Below are 18,287 nucleotides of genomic sequence, written 5' to 3' on the forward strand. Positions count from 1 at the left end.
TTTTTAAATTTAATTTAATTTTATTGTGTTATGTTAGTCACCACACAGTACATCATTAGTTTTTGATGTAGTGTTCCATGATTCATTATTTGCTATTAACACCCAGTGCTCCACGCAGTACGTGCCCTCCTTAATACCCATCACCAGGCTAGCCCATCCCCCCACCCCCTCCCCTCTAGAACCCTCAGCTTGTTTCTCAGAGTCTCTCATGGTTCATCTCTCCCTCCGATTTCCCCCCCCTTCAGGTTTCCCTTCCACTATGGTCCTCCTTGCTATTCCTTATGTGCCACAAATAAGTGAAACCATATGATAATTGACTTTCTCTGCTTGACTTATTTCCCTTAGCATAATCTCCTCCAGTCCCATCCACGTTGATGTAAAAGTTGGGTATTCATCCTTCCTGATGGCTGAGTCATATTCCATTGTATATATGGACCACACCTTCTTTATCCATTCATCTGCTGAAGGGCATCTCAGCTCCTTCCACAGTTTGGCTATTGTGGACATTGCTGCTATGAACGTTGGGGTGCATATGGCCCTTTTTTCACTACATCTGTGTCTTTGAGGTAAATACCCAGGAGTGCAATTGCTGGGTCATAAGGTAGCTCTATTTTTAATTTTTGAGGCACCTCCACACTGTTTTCCAAAGTGGCTGTACCAACTTGCATTCCCACCAAGAGTGTAGGAGGGCTCCCCTTTCTCCACAACCTCTCCAACATTTGTTGTTTCTTGCCTTGTCAATTTTTGCCATTCTAACTGGTATAAGGTGGGATCTCAGTGTGGTTTTGATTTGAATTCCCTTGATGGCTAATGATGATGAACATTTTTTTCATGTGTCTGTTAGGCATTTATATGTCTTCTTTTGAGAAGTGTCTGTTCATGTCCTCTGCCCATTTTTTGACTTGATTATTTGTTTTTTGGGTGTTGAGTTTGAGAAGTTCTTTATAGATCTTTGCTATCAGCCCTTTGTCTGTAATGTCATTTGCAAATATCTTCTCCCATTCGGTGGGTTGCCTCTTTGTTTTGTTGACAGTTTCCTTCATTGTGCAGAAGCTTTTTATCTTGATGAAGTCCCAAAAGTTCATTTTCGCTTTTGTTTCCCTTGCCTTTGGAGATGTATCTTGAAAAATGTTGCTGTGACTGATGTCAAAGAGGTTACTGCCTGTGTTCTCCTCTAGGATTTAATGGATTCCTGTCTCACATTGAGGTCTTTCGTCCATTTTGAGTTTATCTGTGTGTATGGTGTTAGAGAGTGATCGAGTTTCATTCTTTTGTATATAGCTGCCCAATTTTCCCAGCACCATTTATTGAAGAGACCCTCAACTCTATGGTCAAATAATCTTTGACAAAGCAGGAAAAAAAATATGCAGTGGAAAAAAGACAGTCTCTTCATAAGTGCTGTTCAGATTCAAGAACATTTTTCTAAAAGAAAATGCACTGTTGCAGAATGCTTTGGTCTTGAAGGTAAAATAAAAACCTCATTTATTCATTTTTTCCAAAGAATGGAGCACTTACCTGGTTCCAAGTGCTGTGGGTAAAGCCATAAATGTGATAAAGGAGCCTCCAGCTTTCATAGAACTTCATGGATGGAGACAAAGAGACACAAAGTATAATTCAGGTCCTGATTAAAGCACTTAATGGTCTCCTCACAACTTGGCAAATGCTGATTTGTCATTCCGTAATGATCACATTTCAATTCCTCCATGCCTGGTTGGTTGTCCACCCTGGCTTCTGGAGTTCATGAGGTGTTGGGGAAGGTCATAGTCTAAGCTCTGCTCAGGGCTGCTGGCTTAGTTAGGTACAACACTCTGCACATGAGACAAGGTGGGTGTGAAAGCACCTTCGCTGGCCACCTTCTCTGCTCACAGTGTTTCTGCAGTGTGGAAGGACCAGCCCTGTGGTCATGGAAGGCTGTACAGCTCCTGGCCACATTGCATTAGTTAGTGTCCACTAGTTTGGGTGGGATATGAAAAAGGGAGAATTTAAAATGCAAAAGAAAGAAGAGTAGTATGCATTTCAATATTAAATGGTATTTTTGTACTACAGGAATTTTTGACAAATGATGAAAAATCCACTGTCTAATACTATGTGCCTTTAAGAGATTTGGGATATTAAAAATAAGGAACATTTTTATACTGGACCAGGCTGTCATGTCACAAAAGTGGCATAGTCCATTAATATTCTTTCAAATAGGAAGTAAAAACTGATTTTTAAGATGCTGATATCCCCAAGAATCATAAAAGAAATCTTTTGGAAAAACAAATGAATGACTGCAGATCTGCTTCTGGGAAGACAGAATACATGCACTTTTCCTGTCACCAAACTCTCTGGGCATTATATATATGAAACAAATACACAAAGACTCTGAAAGGCAGAAATAGGAGAGACTGGCTAGGGACCTGGGGACCCAAGGCATGACCCGGTGGTGAGTTAGCTGGGTTTCCTTCTGCCTCATGTATCCAGACTTGAAGCTGAACAAACCAGCAAACCAGGACTGCCAACGGGGGCAGAAAAAGTCCAATAAAAGTCTGCTGTCTCTAGCCAGATGCCTAGGAAAGGAGCGGCCCAGTAGGGTAGTCTACCTGAGACAGCAGCCAGATTTCATATAAAAGCTGTGGCCCTGCCTGACCCACACTACAGAGGGCCAGTGGGGAGCCTGGACTTCTACCCTAGGAGGCTGTAATGAGATTCCCTAAACCCCTGCCAGGTACTGTCAGAGAAAGCCAAGATGAGAGACAGAGAGATTATCACGGCTGTTGGCGGTAACTGGGGCATGTGGCTCCCCTTTGTGCTGGGGTATCAGAGGACGCCTAGGGGACGGTCAGGGCTTTCACTGCCCAGCAGTAATGAGGCCACCCTACCATGGTGGCAGTGGAGGCCACATGGCAGCCAGAATGCCCACCCCACCCAGCAGTAATGAGGACGCTCCCTTAGATGTCTGTGAGGAGACTGGACTTCTAAGTCCTCACCATCCTCTGCAGCACCGGTGCCAGAAAAAGCCAGCTAAGTCTGTAAATAAGGCCCATAGTCTCATAACATGACATGAAAATGTGGAGATTTCAGTTAAAAATCACTTCTTACACCACCTACCAGGAACATCTCAAACTGAATGGGAAAAGGGGTGATCAGTAGATGCCAGTGCTGGGGTGGTACAGGTATTTGTATCACTTGACAAGATATTAAAGCAGCCTTCATCAAAGTGCTTCAGTAAACAATATGAACACAGTCAAAAAAAAAGAAGAAGAAAATGGAAGAAAATAAGAAAAAAATATAAAGAAGGGCCAAATGGAAATCTTAGAACTAAATATACAATGATTTTAATGAAAAAAAAAAATCAATGGCTGCACTTGACACCAACTTGGAGGGAACAAATTTCGAAAACTTGAAGATAGAATACTAGAAATTACACAAATTGAATAATGGAGAGAAAATAGAACAACGGCTACCAGACCGTGGGACCTGTGGGGCCTTCAAGCCACTGCGGGTCTCAGAAAGGTGGTGGCCGGAAAGCACCCCAAGAGATAACAGCTGAATATTTCCCAAATATGGCAAAGGCATAAACCTAAATTTTCAAGAAGCTGAGCAACGCTTCCTCAGAATAAAACATCCATCAGAACAAAATCCTCCAAATTTATCCAAAACACATCATTGTCAAACTTCTGACAACTAAAGGCAGTGGAAAGTTTTGAAAGAGATGAGATTTTCCCTATTAGGGAAAAAATGATACAGATGACAGCAGATTTCTGGATAGGAAGTGTGGAGGCCAGAGCAGCTGATAAGACCTCTGATCACTGAAAGGAAGGAGTTCTCAGCCCAGAGTCCCAGCCAAGCAAGAATGTCCTTGAGGAATGAAGGGTGTATGAAGACACTCTCAAATAAAGGAAAAATAAGAAATTTTTCTGCCGGCTGATATACCCTGGAGGAATGGCTAAAGATATTTCTTTAAACAGAAAGAAAAGGATAAAAGAAAAAACCTTAGAATATCAGAAATAAAGAAAGAATATCAAAAGGAGTAAAATTATGGCAAACACATTTTTATTCTTCTCTTAAGTTTTCCTAATTATACTTGATGATTGAAACAAAACTCTTAACACTTTATTTTATTATAGATCTGTGTAGAGGAGATACTTAAAACTATTATATTACAGACAAGGGGCGTAAAGTGACATAAAGAGAGGTAAGGTGCCATGCTTCCCCTGAACTGATAAACACCACAAATAGATTCTGATAAATTATGTATGTAATGTAACACCCAGAGCATCCACAATGAAGCCTAAACAAAGAGATATACTAAATAACACTGTAAATATAGCAAAACTGAATTCTAAAAATAATGTTTAAGTAACCCATAGAAAAGCAGAAAAAAGAAAAAGAGAAATGAGAAGCAGAGAGGACAAATAGAGAACAAAAAGGCAGAATGAATTCCTAACACGACAACAAATACATTAAACATAGATGATCTAAATAAATCAGATGAAAGGCAGAGATTGGCAGAGTGGGCTTTAAAAAAGAAAGCTAGGACTCAACTTTATGCTGAGCACAAGAAACTCAGTTCACACATAACAATGGAGGCAGATTGAAAGTAAAGAGATGGATTAATGCCTGTCAGAGTCTTAGCAAGTCTTTTGTAGATACAGATAATAGTATTCAAAAATTATATGGAAGACATCCAAATGGCCAAGAGACACATGAAAAAGTGCTCAACATCGCTCGGCATCAGGGAAATCCAAATCAAAACCTCAATGAGATACCACCTCACACCAGTCAGAATAACGAAAATTAACAAGTCAGGAAACAACAGATGTTGTCGGGGATGAGGAGAAAGGGGAACCCTCCGACACTGTTGGTGGGAATGCAAGCTGGTACAACCACTCTGGAAAACAGTATGGAGGTTCCTCAAACAGTTGAAAATAGAGCTACCATACGATCCAGCAATTGCACTACTGGGCATTTACCACAAAGATATAAATGTAGGGATCCGAAGGGGTACGTGCACCCCAATGTTTATAGCAGCAATGTCCACAATAGCCAAACTGTGGAAAGAGCCAAGATGTCCATCGACAGATGAGTGGATAAAGAAGAAGTGGTATATATACACAATGGAATATGTTGCAGCCATCAAAAAGAATGAGATCTTGCCATTTGCAATGATGTGGATGGAACTGGAGGGTATTATGCTGAGCAAAGTAAGTCAATCAGAGAAAGACATGTATCATATGACCTCACTGATATGAGGAATTCTTAATCTCAGGAAACAAACTGAGGGTTGCTGGAGTGGTGGGGGGTGGGAGGGATGGGGTGGCTGGGTGATAGACATTGGGGAGGGTATGTGCTATGGTGAGCGCTGTGAATTGTGCAAGACTGTTGAATCACAGATCTGTACCTCTGAAACAAATAATGCAATATACGTTAAGAAAAAAAAAGAAGAAGATAGCAGAAGGGGAAGAATGAAGGGGAGTAAATCGGAGGGGGAGATGAACCACGAGAGACGATGGACTCTGAAAAACAAACTGAGGTTTCTAGAGGGCAGGGGGGTGGGGGGATGGGTTAGCCTGGTGATGTCTATTAAAGAGGGCACGTTCTGCGTGGAGCACTGGGTGTTATGCACGAACAATGAATCATGGAACACTACATCCAAAACTAATGATGTAATGTATGGTGATTAACATAACAATAAAAAAATTTTTAAAAAATTATATGGAAATAAAAAGGACCTAGAAGAGTTTTGTGTTTGTTTTTTATGAAAAAAGATAAATTTGGAGGAACCATTCTTATCCCCAGACTTCTTATATAGCTCCAGTAATCCAGACTGGGTAGTATCGGGGGATGGACAATGACATAAATTAACGGAACAAAATACAAAACCCAGAAAGAGAACCATACTGATACGCACATTTTACTGACAAAAGCCCAAAAGTAATCCAATGTAAAAAGGAAAGTCTTTCGACAAATGATGTTAGGTGCAATTGGACACCCATATGCAGAAAAATGAATCCTGACCTAAACTTTACACTTGATATAAAAACTCAAAATATATCAGACTTGAATATAAAATATAAAATTTTGTAACTTTAGAAAAAAACAGCAGAAAATTTTGGGATCTCTGGCTAGGTAAATAGATCACAAAACATGATTTGTAAAAGGTAAAATTGATAAATAAGACTTTATCAAAATTAAAAACCTTAACTCTGTGGAAAAAAAAATGCTTTAACTGTATGAAATGACAGGCTGGGAGAATATATGTGCAGACCAGAGAGCCATCAAAAGTAAGTATCTGAATTAAATAAGGAGCTCTCACCACCCAATGTTTAAAAAAAAATAACAATCCAAGTAGAAAATGGGAAAAAGACATGAACAAGCATTTCACCAAGGAAGATAGACAGATGGCAAATAAGCACCTAAAACTATATTTGACATCATTAGCAATTAGGCAGATGCAAACTGAAACCATAATGAGACACTATTGCACATTTATCAGAAATGCTAAAATTAAAAAAAATAGTGACAGCACCAAATGCTGGCATAGATGTGGAAAAGCTAGATCAGTCACACATTGCTGGTGAGAATGTAAATGATACAGTCATTCTGGAAGACGGTTTTGTTGTTTCTTAAAGGACAAATGCAAATACCATTTGACCAAGTGATTACACTCTGGATAATGATCTCAGAGAAATAAAAACTTATGTTCCTTGGAGCTTTGGGCATAATACCCAGAAACTAAAAACAAACTGATGTCCATCAGTAGGTAAACAGTTGAACAAACTGGCAGCTCTGCACAGTGGAATACTCCTCGGCAGTGAAAAGGAATGGGATATTGATACACACAGCAATCTGGATCAATCTTCACAGAATTATGCCAGTAACAAAAAATTCTCAAGATCACATACTGCATGGTTCCAGTTACAAAACATTCTTGAAACGTTCAGTGGTAAAAATGGAGAAGTTAGTGGTCAGCAGGGACTAAGAAGAGGCTGTGTGTGGGAAGGGAATGGTGCGGATCCTTCTGCTGTTGGGAATGCTCTGGATCGCGACTGTGTCAATATCAGCTCCTAATTGTGACATTATACTCTAGTTTTATCAGATATTACCATGGTGGAAACTGGCTTATGGGACATGTCTCGTCACTATTTCTTCAAAATGATTGTGTGATGGGTATTAAGGAGGGCACTGGGTGTTATATACCACTAATGAATCATAGAACACTACATCAAAAACTAATGATGTACTATCTGTTGGCTAACTGAACATAATAAAAATAAATAAATAAATAAATAAATAAATAAATAAATAAAAATTTTAAAGAGATCTTCTGCCAAAAAAAAAGAAAAAAATGAAATCTCCTTCTTCACTCCAAACTGCTTAATCCTGCACTTCAGAAATCCTTTTTAATTTTGCATTAATATTAAGTCATGTCTTTCAAAAGAAAATAATGCAATCTTGATCTCTTTCTATTTCCCACAAAAATATGGAATAAGCTCTCTACCTTAGGAGAGAATGACAGCAGCGTCCAATAAGAAGAGAGATAAAGGGATAAATAGGAATAAATATGGAACCCTCATGTTATCAAATGAGCCATTAAAGGAATGTTAATAAAACAAGAAAATTCAAAACAAAACAAAAAAATGGTTGTGAATTTCTGATTATCTCAAAATTTTAAAAAGTAACTTTAAAAAGAACCATATTAAAGTTTGGCCAGTTTTCTGATTTTGAAAGAATGTAGAATTAAGTAATTATTCACACTTATATATATATATATATATATATATATAGCATACAAATGTACATATCTACTTAGAGAAACATAATTACATATATATCAAAACATATGTATACACATAGTAAATGTACATATATGTGTATCCATACATTTATATGTATATCTAAGAGATGCATATTGCACATGCATATAGAAGGTATTTTGTGTTTATTTTAATTGGACTATAAAATAAATATAAGCTTCTTACATCAAAACCGCTGTGAGCATCAGAAAACCAGGCAGCCCCCACACCTGCCTCAATTAATTTTTATGTCTTCTTAAAAAATTGTCTCATTCACCTGGAAAGAGCCCAAAGAAAAGCAACACACTGTAAACAAATGAGGACATCTGAGAATGACCTTAATAAGCCCTGCAACTTTATTGTCGGGAAGTCTAAACAGCAGGAGGACTTAAGGCGTGCAGAAGTCGGGGGTGGGCAGGACACCGGCTCCTCTCTGTCTCTGTTTGGGGTTGGAGGGAGGAGGATGTGGACAGTGTGCATGTCATGTCCCCAGGCCCTCCCAGCAGCAGAGCTCTAGCTTCTGCAGCCAAGCCCTCACTCGGTGTAGAGACCCCAGACCCAGGAGACAATAGGGCAGTCTCCCCAGGACATATCCCTACAAATGGAGTAGAAAAGTTTTGCCTGCTTGCTTTTGGTCATATCTGGAAACACATTCTAACTGCTCCAAGCTGTGGGCACATTGCCTGTCTGGATGCACTTTACTCCCTAGGAAAGATGAGGGGGTGGTAGTGGGGGACCCACAGATCTGCTCCCGGAGCTTTCCCAATAGTACCTGGCCCCCAGTGCTTGGAATTGCCCCGCCTCCCTCCGCCTTGTCTAGACTGGCTTGCTTGAGCGTAAGTGTCACACGTTGTGTTCGTTCATTGTTTGGAGTCCCACTTCTATCTTTCAGCCCCCGCACAGCGTTGGGAACTTAGCTGCTGCACCAGTGTGTCCCCAGTGCATAGTTGAGCCGTGCGGTGTGACGCTGAGGACACACATGCGTGCACACACAGGGGGCTGGAGGTGAGCACACGTCATCCCCAGTTGCACAAAGACTGTGAGTCGCGGCAGCACCTCCGGGCTGGTTCTAGAGTCGGGAGTCGGGTGACGTGGCCAGGCAGAGGGGAGGTGCCGAAGAGCCTGTGAGGTCCCACACATGCTGCTGCTTTGGTTGGTGTGAGTCTCCTGGCCGCGCAGGGCAAGTCTGGGGAAACAGCGTGTGGAGGCTTAGCCAGATATTTCTCCAGGTCCCTCATGAGACCGCTGTGAGCACGAGGAAGAAATGTCAGCGTGCTGAAAACTCAAGTGGAGAGATGAACCCTCCGAGGGAACAGAGCGCAGGGAGTTTGCAGACCTGGGGCTCGGTGGCTGCAGGATGACCCCGTCCTTGTTCCTTTCCATGTTGTCATCAGCGGCTTCCAGCGAGACGTGGCCCCGCCTTCCACGAAACAAAGCTAAATCGAACCTCACTGCTGTGCGCTCCACACTCAGCGCAGGTGCCTTTCAATCCTTGGCCAACAATCATCAGCATCACAGTGCTGCCACGGGACACGTCAGCTTCCCATGGTGTGTGCTAGTAATTCCCAAAATGGAGTTCATTGTGAGTAAATGCCCTGGACTTACCAACACCCCCCACAATTACGGTTTAGGAGTCATGGGGAGGGCACATGCATATAGAAGGTATTTTGTGCAGGAACCTGCATTCCAGACGGCCCCCAGGGTTTTGACACTGGCAGCAGAGCGGAGAGGAGGATGACTGTCAAGGATTGTCCTGTCGGGGCCCAGGAGTCGCTCTGCCAAGCATCGTCTGAGGTGGGCAACGGCCCTGGAGACCCGACACCGTTTTCAGGTTCATCTGTCTTTGAGGCCTGGTTCGGCAGTTGGTTCGGCAGCCTTTCTCCCCATTTGCGCTCGAGAAACTGCTCCTCTGGGAATGGGAGCGACAAGAGCCAGAGTGCACGGAGCTTCTGGTCGGGACTTCAGCGCTTCAGAAACCCATGTCCTGTCACTTTGTCTTCTTGTGAAGTTTGGCCACTGTAACTTCCTATGTCTTCCCCAAAATGCTTGGCCCAGTTGTTGTTAAAAGTGGTTTGGGCTACTCTTTGCCTTGGGGAACCTGTCAGAACCCAGCCAGCTATTAAAAGACACATGGAGCTTCAGAGCATCCCCGGCTCCTGACAAAATGCATTTCATTCAAAATCTAGCAGTTTCTGTGGCTTTAGAGGGGAGCATGCGGGCGGGGCAGTGAGCGGGCCTCCCGTCACCTCCGCGTGAAGACACGGAGCGCTGGTTTGCAGGAGCGGGAGAGAGGAGCAGGGCCCCCCGCCCGGGCTCTGTGGCTCTGGGGCCAGCGTGGCTGTCCGGGGGCTGGTGGCTGGGGCAGGGCTCAGCCTGGCTTTGCTCCATCACTGGAAAAGGAATCCCACACGTTTCCTCAGCCACCTGTCATGACAGGCTCCGCTTGTCCAGTAAGGATTGGGATCGTCCATGGTGGCTGCGCGCGCCGATGGGGTGGCCACCGAGGCGGCTCCCTGGGGCTAATGAGGCAGGTGCACCCCAAAGTGGCTTCTCTGAGTGGAGTGCCCCCCTTGGGGTGGCGGCCCCTGGTGTTTCTCGAAGCGCCCCTGCAAGGTGGCCTGTTGTTGGCTCCTTTTCCTTAACCTGGTGTCAGGGCTCAGTCAGCAAGCCGGGGCTAGCTCCCCGTAACCCCCTCATTCCGCTCTGGCTTCGGCTGTCTGAAGGAGGGACCACCGCCTGAATGAGCCAGAGGGTCCCTGTGCGGCCAGGGTACCCGTACCGGCTGTGTCCCCTCCCCGCCGCCATCGGAAAGCTGCGATTGAGGGCAGCCCAGGACCCCGCGTGGACACGTCCTCCATGAGGTTCTGCTATCCTGTCGTCGGGACGGCGCTCATTTCTGTGATGATCGCGGACACCAGCCGTGTGCCGCCGTGGGCCGAGGCTGAGCAGCAGTAGATTGGTGGAGACGGCCTCAGGACACACGTCATGTGTGTAACTCCTGCACTCGCTCAGCCAGTGGTGAGGCCGGGGTTGATCCCCGAGGCGCCCACAACCTGTCTTCCACGCGGGCTGCGCGGCACACTGGGTTTCTGGTGCATTCCTGGCTCTCGGGGAGGTGGACGGCCCCAGAAAAGCTAGACATGTAAAGTCATGATCCCGGAGGAAAAGGTGTTTCTGGAACGTTCCTCACCAAAAGCTGACAGCAGAAACTCACCCAAAGTCCTGAGAGACTTCCTGGAAAACTTCTATTTTATCTCCAGAGTAAGAGCATCCTTCAAGAACCAGAAATAACCAATAACTGAGGCCTTTTGTTCAGGACTGAATGTCTGTGGCCCTCCACAAATTTGTGTGTGGGGACCCCTCCAAGTGCGGCTGCATTTGGTGACGGGGCCTGAGGAAGTCATCTAAGGTAAATGAGGCTGTGGGACGGGACCTTGGTCCCGGAGGGTCAGAGTCCTTTCGAGAAGGGATGCTGGAGCGCTCCTCCCTCCCGGGGCACCTGCTGAGGGACGGCCCCTGAGGACACAGCAAGTGCACGGCCGTCCATGAGCCAGAGGGGCCGTCTTCAGACCCAGGTCTGCTGGGCCCTCCATCCAGGACTCCATCCTCCGGGACATGAGGGGGTAAGAGTCGCTGAGCCGCCCTGTCTGTGGTATTCTGTTCTTGCAGCCAGCTGACCAACAGACCCATGCGCTCCTTATGGCCTCCACAGCGTCTCCGCTCCCCCAGAGGCCGGCTGGGCATCGTTTGCTGGGTGAGCGGCAGCAGGTGCACGGACGCCAGAGCAGGACTCGGCCGGGCTCAAGCACGACTCAGCCCTTAGCTGGCTCCTCCTGCCGGCGAAGCTTCCTGAGATTGCCCCCAGCACGCCTATCAGCCGCGGCCTTCCCTCCGTGCAGGTGGAGGGGAGATGTGATCCGAGAGCCTGCGCCTGTGCTTTCAAGGTCGGGGCACTGTTTCCAAGTTCGCCGAGGAGCGCGTAAGACGGAAGGCGGGCGCGTCAGGAGGCAGAGAAAAGGGTCTAGGAAGGAAAATGAGAAGTGGTGAAGAAAGGGAATGTTCCGGGGCCTCAGGCCTCCAGGGAGGCCTGGGCTGGGCTGCCTGCCCGAGCAGAGGGGCTGATGGAGGCCAGGACCGTAAGCGCCCAATGTTAGAAGGCGGTGAAGTAAGATGGGTTTAGCCATTTGCGGATAGAGGTCACCCTTCGAAACAGTTGGGAAGCATTCGTAATGACGTGGAAAATGTTTAGTAAAAACAGGTCACACTGTGATGTTAACTCAACGTTTTTATTTACGTACAGGAATGAAATGCAGTGTGTGCATGCGTGTGAAGAGTATTCAGGACAAAACAAAACAAAATAAAAATTTGCTCAGGCCCAGAGCTGGAAGAACAGGTAGGAGGTAGGATTGTTCTTCTTTTAAAAACTCATATTTTGATTTAAAGGTTTTGGTTTATTTTTTTAAGATTTTTTTAAACTGAATCTTAAAATCTTTATTTCTTTTTTATTTTTGATTAGGTTCAGTTAGCCACAGTACAGTAGATCATTAGTTTTTGATGTGGTGTTCAATGATTCATTAGTTGTGTGTAACACCCGGTGCTCATCACAGCACGTGCGGCCCTTAGCACCCATCACCATTACCCCATCCCCCCACCCCCCTCCCCTCTGAAACCCTCGGTTTGGCTCCTGGAGTCCAGCTTTTTTTTTAAGTAAACTCTACCTCCAACGTGGGGCTCGAACTCACGACCATGAGAACAAGAGCCACACGCTCCACTGACTGAGCCAGCCGGGTGCCCCAAAGCCTTCGGTTTAAATGAGGTTGTGTCAACAACTGCATGATTCTTCTGTAACTGTGACCACGGCCCTTCGCCTGCCTCCTCAGCGCCATGAGCCGGTCCCTTCATCTGAACCACAGCCCTTGGACGTACGTGGTCTGCGTCCGTGGTGTCCACAAGGTGCTAAGTGTTGTCAGCATCGACGTGGGCTTTGCTCCCGGTACACGAGGATCCCCTTCCCTGATGGTGACCTGAGTGCAACTGAGGATGGTTTCAGGTACTTTCTGGAGCTCTGGGGTGAGGCCATGACTTCAACACCGAGATCACCCACTCTCCTTTATGGCTCACAACACGACGTCCCTTACCTTCATGTCGGTGAACCTGTAACATGGAAACACACACATACGGCGCTTCCCCAGCTTGGCAAGGCCTCCTCGGAGCTGGGGGCCTGAGGAGAGCAGGGCCAGACGACGGGAGCTGATCCTGCAGCCCCGTGTTCCTCATTCCACGCCAGGGGCACAGACACCCCCCGGCCCTGGGTCTGCATCCCAAACACTCATCCCGATGCATCAGTGCACCACCCGTGAGCCTGCCAGGTCCTCAGGCTTTCACCAAGACGAAGGGGGGAGGGCTTCGAGCCAGAAGGCAGCAGCTAGAAGGGTCAAGGAAGAAGGACCACTGGGTCCGACCAAAAGGAGAAATGTTGGGGGCGCCGGGGTGGCTCAGTCGGTGAAGCGTCTGCCTTCGGCTCAGGTCACGATCCCAGGGTCCTGGGATTGAGTCCCACATCGGGCTCCCTGCTCCGCGGGAACCTGCTTCTCCCCCTCTCTCCCTCTGCTTGTGCTCTCTCTGTCAAATAAATAAAATCTTTAAAAAAGAAAAAAGTAAAAGGAGGAATGAGAATCCCAAGCTGAGACCTCTCCTGGGCCAAGCCCCCAGGACGAGCATGTGCCACAGCAGAGCTGCAGGGTAAGCTGCGTCCTTGCTGCCTGCCGTCTCCCCTCCTACCACCTCGGTGCAAGCGCTAGAGGGGTAGCTCAAAACACTCATCATTTTGGTATTATATTAGCTAACCCATTCCAAAAGAAACAGAAATATGACACGTATTTTGTGTTTCTCTCTCCAACAGTGTGAGTCTTTCTCTTGAAGTTACCTAACAAAGTTGTCTTCCGCCCCGTCGCATGGTTAGGCGGAGAGAAAATTTCGTGCCTGGAGTTTCTGTCTCGGGACGCTGTCCACTTCGTCGGGCTCCTTCGGGAATCCGGTGCCACGTGAACTTCTGAGGCTTGTGTGTCATTGTCTTGTCAGCTACAAGCCCCCTTTCTCAAAAGCTAAACATGTAGAAACGAGCTGAGACGCTTTCTGAGCACCAGATATTTCTTACAAAATACACCGATGACTTATGTGTAAATGAATCCCAAACATATGGCCCGCATTTCCCTTAAGACGCACATGGCTTCGGAAATATAGGGGAAGGGGCCTGGGAAAGTGCTCTCGGAGAACTTTTCCAAACCCAAATGTTGGAGGCCTCTGCCAAAATCTGAACCTGCCTTGGTGTTCCCACTATTTTTCCTGCAAATAACTGATGCGATGTGTTAGAGCCGGTCATTAAGAATCAGCTGTGGACGCGTGTGCATACACACGCCTGTACGCGGGCAGACATGCACGCCGATATCTACAAATGGGCATTTTTTAAAACCTCGGCTGATTCAAACGCTAAGACCTGAAGAGTACAGAATAAGTAGCAAAACTACTCAAAGTGGACCATGCCTAGAACCACAGGGATTCAGAATTTAAAGTGGGAAAACATGTTGACTCCATTCTTTCCTTTTACTTGTGCAAGCCCGTTAGAAACGTGGTGACTTCTGTTAAGGCAGGGTTCTCCACCCCGGCCGCCCCTTAGCCCTGCTAAAGTCCTTTTAGCAAGATCTCCACTGGCCTCAGGCCACTGTCCTGGCCAGGACCCAGGCTCCTCCAGCTGTGGGCCCTCCCAATGCACCCTCCTGATTATTCCACATTTTTATGTTAATGAGCCGCCAGGACAGAGACCTGGTGGTGCATTATCATAAACAGGGAACACCATGACTGTGTTTGCTTTGGGCCACGTGGAGATTACTTTGTAGTATTAAGGGCCCCATTCATAAAGAACTCCAGGATGGACCCGGTCACCAAGGCGGCCATCCCCTTGCTTCTTTGGGCTCAAAGCCCTGAAATTCGAGAAGCGCTGGCTATCCCCATGAAGAGCACAATCAGCATGGAAAGGGTCTGGAAACCCGTGGGGACTTCTCCTCTGGAGGGTGTTGCAGGGGTGGAGGTGGGAGAAGGGTCTAGGCAGCCTGCAGAGGCTCACAGCTCTCCTGGGGGCCTGACTTTCAGCTCTAAAACCCACGCAGACCCAGGCAAACGAGGTTCCTGGGGTCAGCCCCACGCCTGCAGGACTTGGCCAGGCTTGTGTGAACCTGTTTCAGGCCTTCACACTGAGTTTTGGCATTTGGGAGCCACGGGCTTGTGCAGGATGGGGATTCTGTTGGCGGCCTGACTGTGCCACTGGATGTGGTGATTGAACTGGCGGTGGAGAAAGTTTCACCAAAAATGAAGACCTAGAATTGACAGCATCTAGTGATCGGCTATTGCTCTAGTCGAACCGAAATAAACAAACTCTGATGGACCCTGACCGTACGTAGGAGGGAGCACCAAGCATTTCGGGGTCGTCTAAATTGTTAAATTAATTACCTTTTAACTAATCTGGTGCTCATTAAATTTGACTTCTCAGTGGCTAATATGGGGTCTGCCATATAGCATGTGTTCAATAAATGTTTGTTGCATAAATAACCCTGAAGTCTTCATTGAATGTTTAAGGAGAAGGAGACACAGGAGGTGGGCAGACGTGCTCTGCAAAATGAATCAGTGGTAGAAGAGAATTATTGCAAAAATAAACCAATTTCCAACAAAGCCACCCCTGTGGGACCAAGACTGGTGCTCCAGCCTCCAGCCACGCCCCGGCTGGCCACGCCCCGGCTGGCCACGCCCCGGCTGGCCACGCCCCGGCTGGCCACGCCCCGGCTGGCCACGCCCCGGCTGGCCACGCCCCGGCTGGCCACGCCCCGGCTGGCCACGCCCCGGCTGGCCACGCCCCGGCTGGCCACGCCCCGGCTGGCCACGCCCCGGCTGGCCACGCCCCGGCTGGCCACGCCCCGGCTGGCCACGCCCCGGCTGGCCACGCCCCGGCTGGCCACGCCCCGGCTGACCACGCCCCGGCTGACCACGCCCCGGCTGACCACGCCCCGGCTGACCACGCCCCGGCTGACCACGCCCCGGCTGACCACGCCCCGGCTGACCACGCCGGCCATGTGAGAGGCTCCTGCTCAGTGCTCACCAAAAACATTTATGAACTTAGAAGTATATTCCTGACATTTGAAAATTAAGTTGGAAATATTGGCCTTGGAGCTTTGGGTTACGCGCTCTCCTGCGTGTTCCGGTGTGTGGCAGCGTGGAGCTTCTCAGGGCTTCTGTATTATTGTTAATTGAATTAATGCCCTGAGCGTTAAAATACCTGTATGTTGTGTGGCTCTGGAGGCCAATGCAGGAATCAGAGCAGCCAGAAGATTCATAAATAACTAAAAGCAGTGGAAAGATTGGACCTAACTGAGAATGCAGCCCTTTCGATGAATTCGATGGGCTAGCCCTGTGATCACCCTCTGTCACTCCCTGCACTGAGTTTCATGCTCCTCGGCCTCTTCTCTGGTTGTTTTTAAGTACTATAGCCTGTAATTTAGCTTTTCTGAAAAATCCAAGTCTAAATTAATTATGGTTCTGCTAAAGGGGGAGTAAAAGATATTAGATGCCTGAGCTAAAATAGAATGAAATCAACTTTTTTCTTTATTAGATTTTAATGGTATTATTATAATAATTAAGCTTTTCATTAATTTTTCCACGCTTATTGAGTCACGGTTCCCTGCAGACTTGAATCATATTTAACGTCTGATCGTGGCGGTCCATTCTTGGAAGGAAGTTTGAAGGTGGAGAAGAGACCTCACCCACACTTCTTAAATTAAAATGAGCAGCACAGGGACCACTCACTCTGTTTTTAAATATATTTTTTAAGGTTTTGTTTATTTATTTGAGAGAAAGCGAGCATGAGTGGGGGTGGGGAGCAGAGGCAGAGGGAGAAGCAGGCTTCCCGCGGAACAGGGAGCCCGCCACGGGGCTCCATCCAGGACCCTGAGATCATGACCTGAGCCAGAGGCAGACACTTCACCGACCGAGCCCCCCAGGCGTCCCAGGACCACTCACTCTTTGTTGACGAGCCCAGAGAGGCTTCCACAAAGCTTCCCCCTGCTTCCCGGGCACATCTGGGACGGGGCACCTGGGGCCCTGGGGATCATGTCCAGACTGGGGGACGGATGGGGTTGTTAATTCCAGCTTCGATGTACTGTGTTGTGATCCAGGTCTGCTATGGAGCTAAGGAGAAGAACGAATCAGACACGCCCACGTGTGTGACTCGCCGTCATTTGCTCTGGGCATCGGGAGTTTCCAGGTGAAATGGAGAAGACAGGCGTGCGTGGGGACCCCTGTTTGTGCACTAGTTACTCGGCCTGAAGGCGTCCACAGTCATCCTCCATTACAGACCACTTACACATAAGGACAACAAAGTCCATGCACAGAAACAACTTGGTTAAAATTTTGATCTACTTACTTATTTTTCAGTAGGAATGAAAACAATTCGCCAGCTTTGGGAAGATTGGTTGCCACAGAGTAATCTCACAAGGGACTCTTGGATCCCGTGTGATGGCCAGTGATGGGAAAGAGGCGGGCAGCAGGGCAGGGGGAGAGAGGGAGGGGCAGCCCGGGCGAGACAGGGGCAGAGAAATTGGGCTCCCTGCTCTCAGAGTTTTCCCACACATGCGGAAAGTTCCAGAATCTGATCCTAGGGGCTCTTCCATGGCTGGAAGGAGATGAGGCGAGCACTCAGGAAAGCCCGGAGCAGGGGCAGAAGGTGGGTAGGACAGAAAAGAGAAGAGAAAGGAAGTGGAAGGAAGGGCAAGGGAGGGCCGCGGAAGGAAGGAGAAGACAGGAGGTTAGGGGAGGGCTGGGAAGGGGAAAGGAAGGGAGAGCAGGGCAGAGGAGGGGAAGGAAGGGCAGGGGGAGGAGAGGGGAGGGCAGGGCAGTGATGAGGAGGGGAGGGGAGCGGAGGGAAGTAAAACAGGCGGAGACAGGGAGGTCTGGAGACACAGTGGACGGATGCGGCCTGGTTTCCAAGTAAACAGGTGGCTGTGGCACACAGAACCGCGTCGCCTCGGGCCAGCTCCTCATCCTCCGCGAGGCTGCTCACTCATGCCCTGCAGGCTGATTTCCCACTCGGTCCTGTTGAGGGATGACCGGAGCAGAAAGCGCCGGAACACGCCGAGCTCCGTGCTGGAGTGTGGGTGGCAGCGAGACAGGCCGCGGCAGAATGTATACCGCGTTCCACCTTGCGAAGCCGCCCACGCAGGGGAGGACAGAAACCTCTCTACCTATAAACAAAGAAGCGGGAACGTGCTCCTATTTTCAAAAACCTCAAAACTTACATATTTGTATGCTTTTGCATTTAGTCATACCTCCAGGTGTAGATCACAATGTCTGTCTCTGTTTACATAGGCTTATCTTCCTCTCTGTTCTGACCAAAGCTTAGATTCCTTTCTCTTTACAAATTATGCACCTAAAATTTCCAGCATCTGGCTGCTAGTTGATCAAATG

At 47.6% G+C, this 18,287-nt stretch overlaps 1 protein-coding gene across 1 annotated transcript; it reads left to right on the plus strand.

Moving 5' to 3' along the window:
• Positions 1 to 12,662: 12,662 nt before the first annotated feature.
• Positions 12,663 to 15,905, plus strand: LOC118356972 (protein IQ-DOMAIN 14-like). The gene is made up of 2 exons (XM_035727539.1): positions 12,663 to 12,771; positions 15,544 to 15,905. The coding sequence occupies exons 1-2, from the start codon at positions 12,663 to 12,665 to the stop codon at positions 15,903 to 15,905; spliced, it is 471 nt and encodes a 156-aa protein (XP_035583432.1).
• The last annotated feature ends 2,382 nt before the right edge of the window (positions 15,906 to 18,287 follow it).

This window comes from Zalophus californianus, chromosome 5 (genome assembly GCF_009762305.2).
Source record: "Zalophus californianus isolate mZalCal1 chromosome 5, mZalCal1.pri.v2, whole genome shotgun sequence".
Lineage (NCBI taxonomy): Eukaryota > Metazoa > Chordata > Mammalia > Carnivora > Otariidae > Zalophus > Zalophus californianus.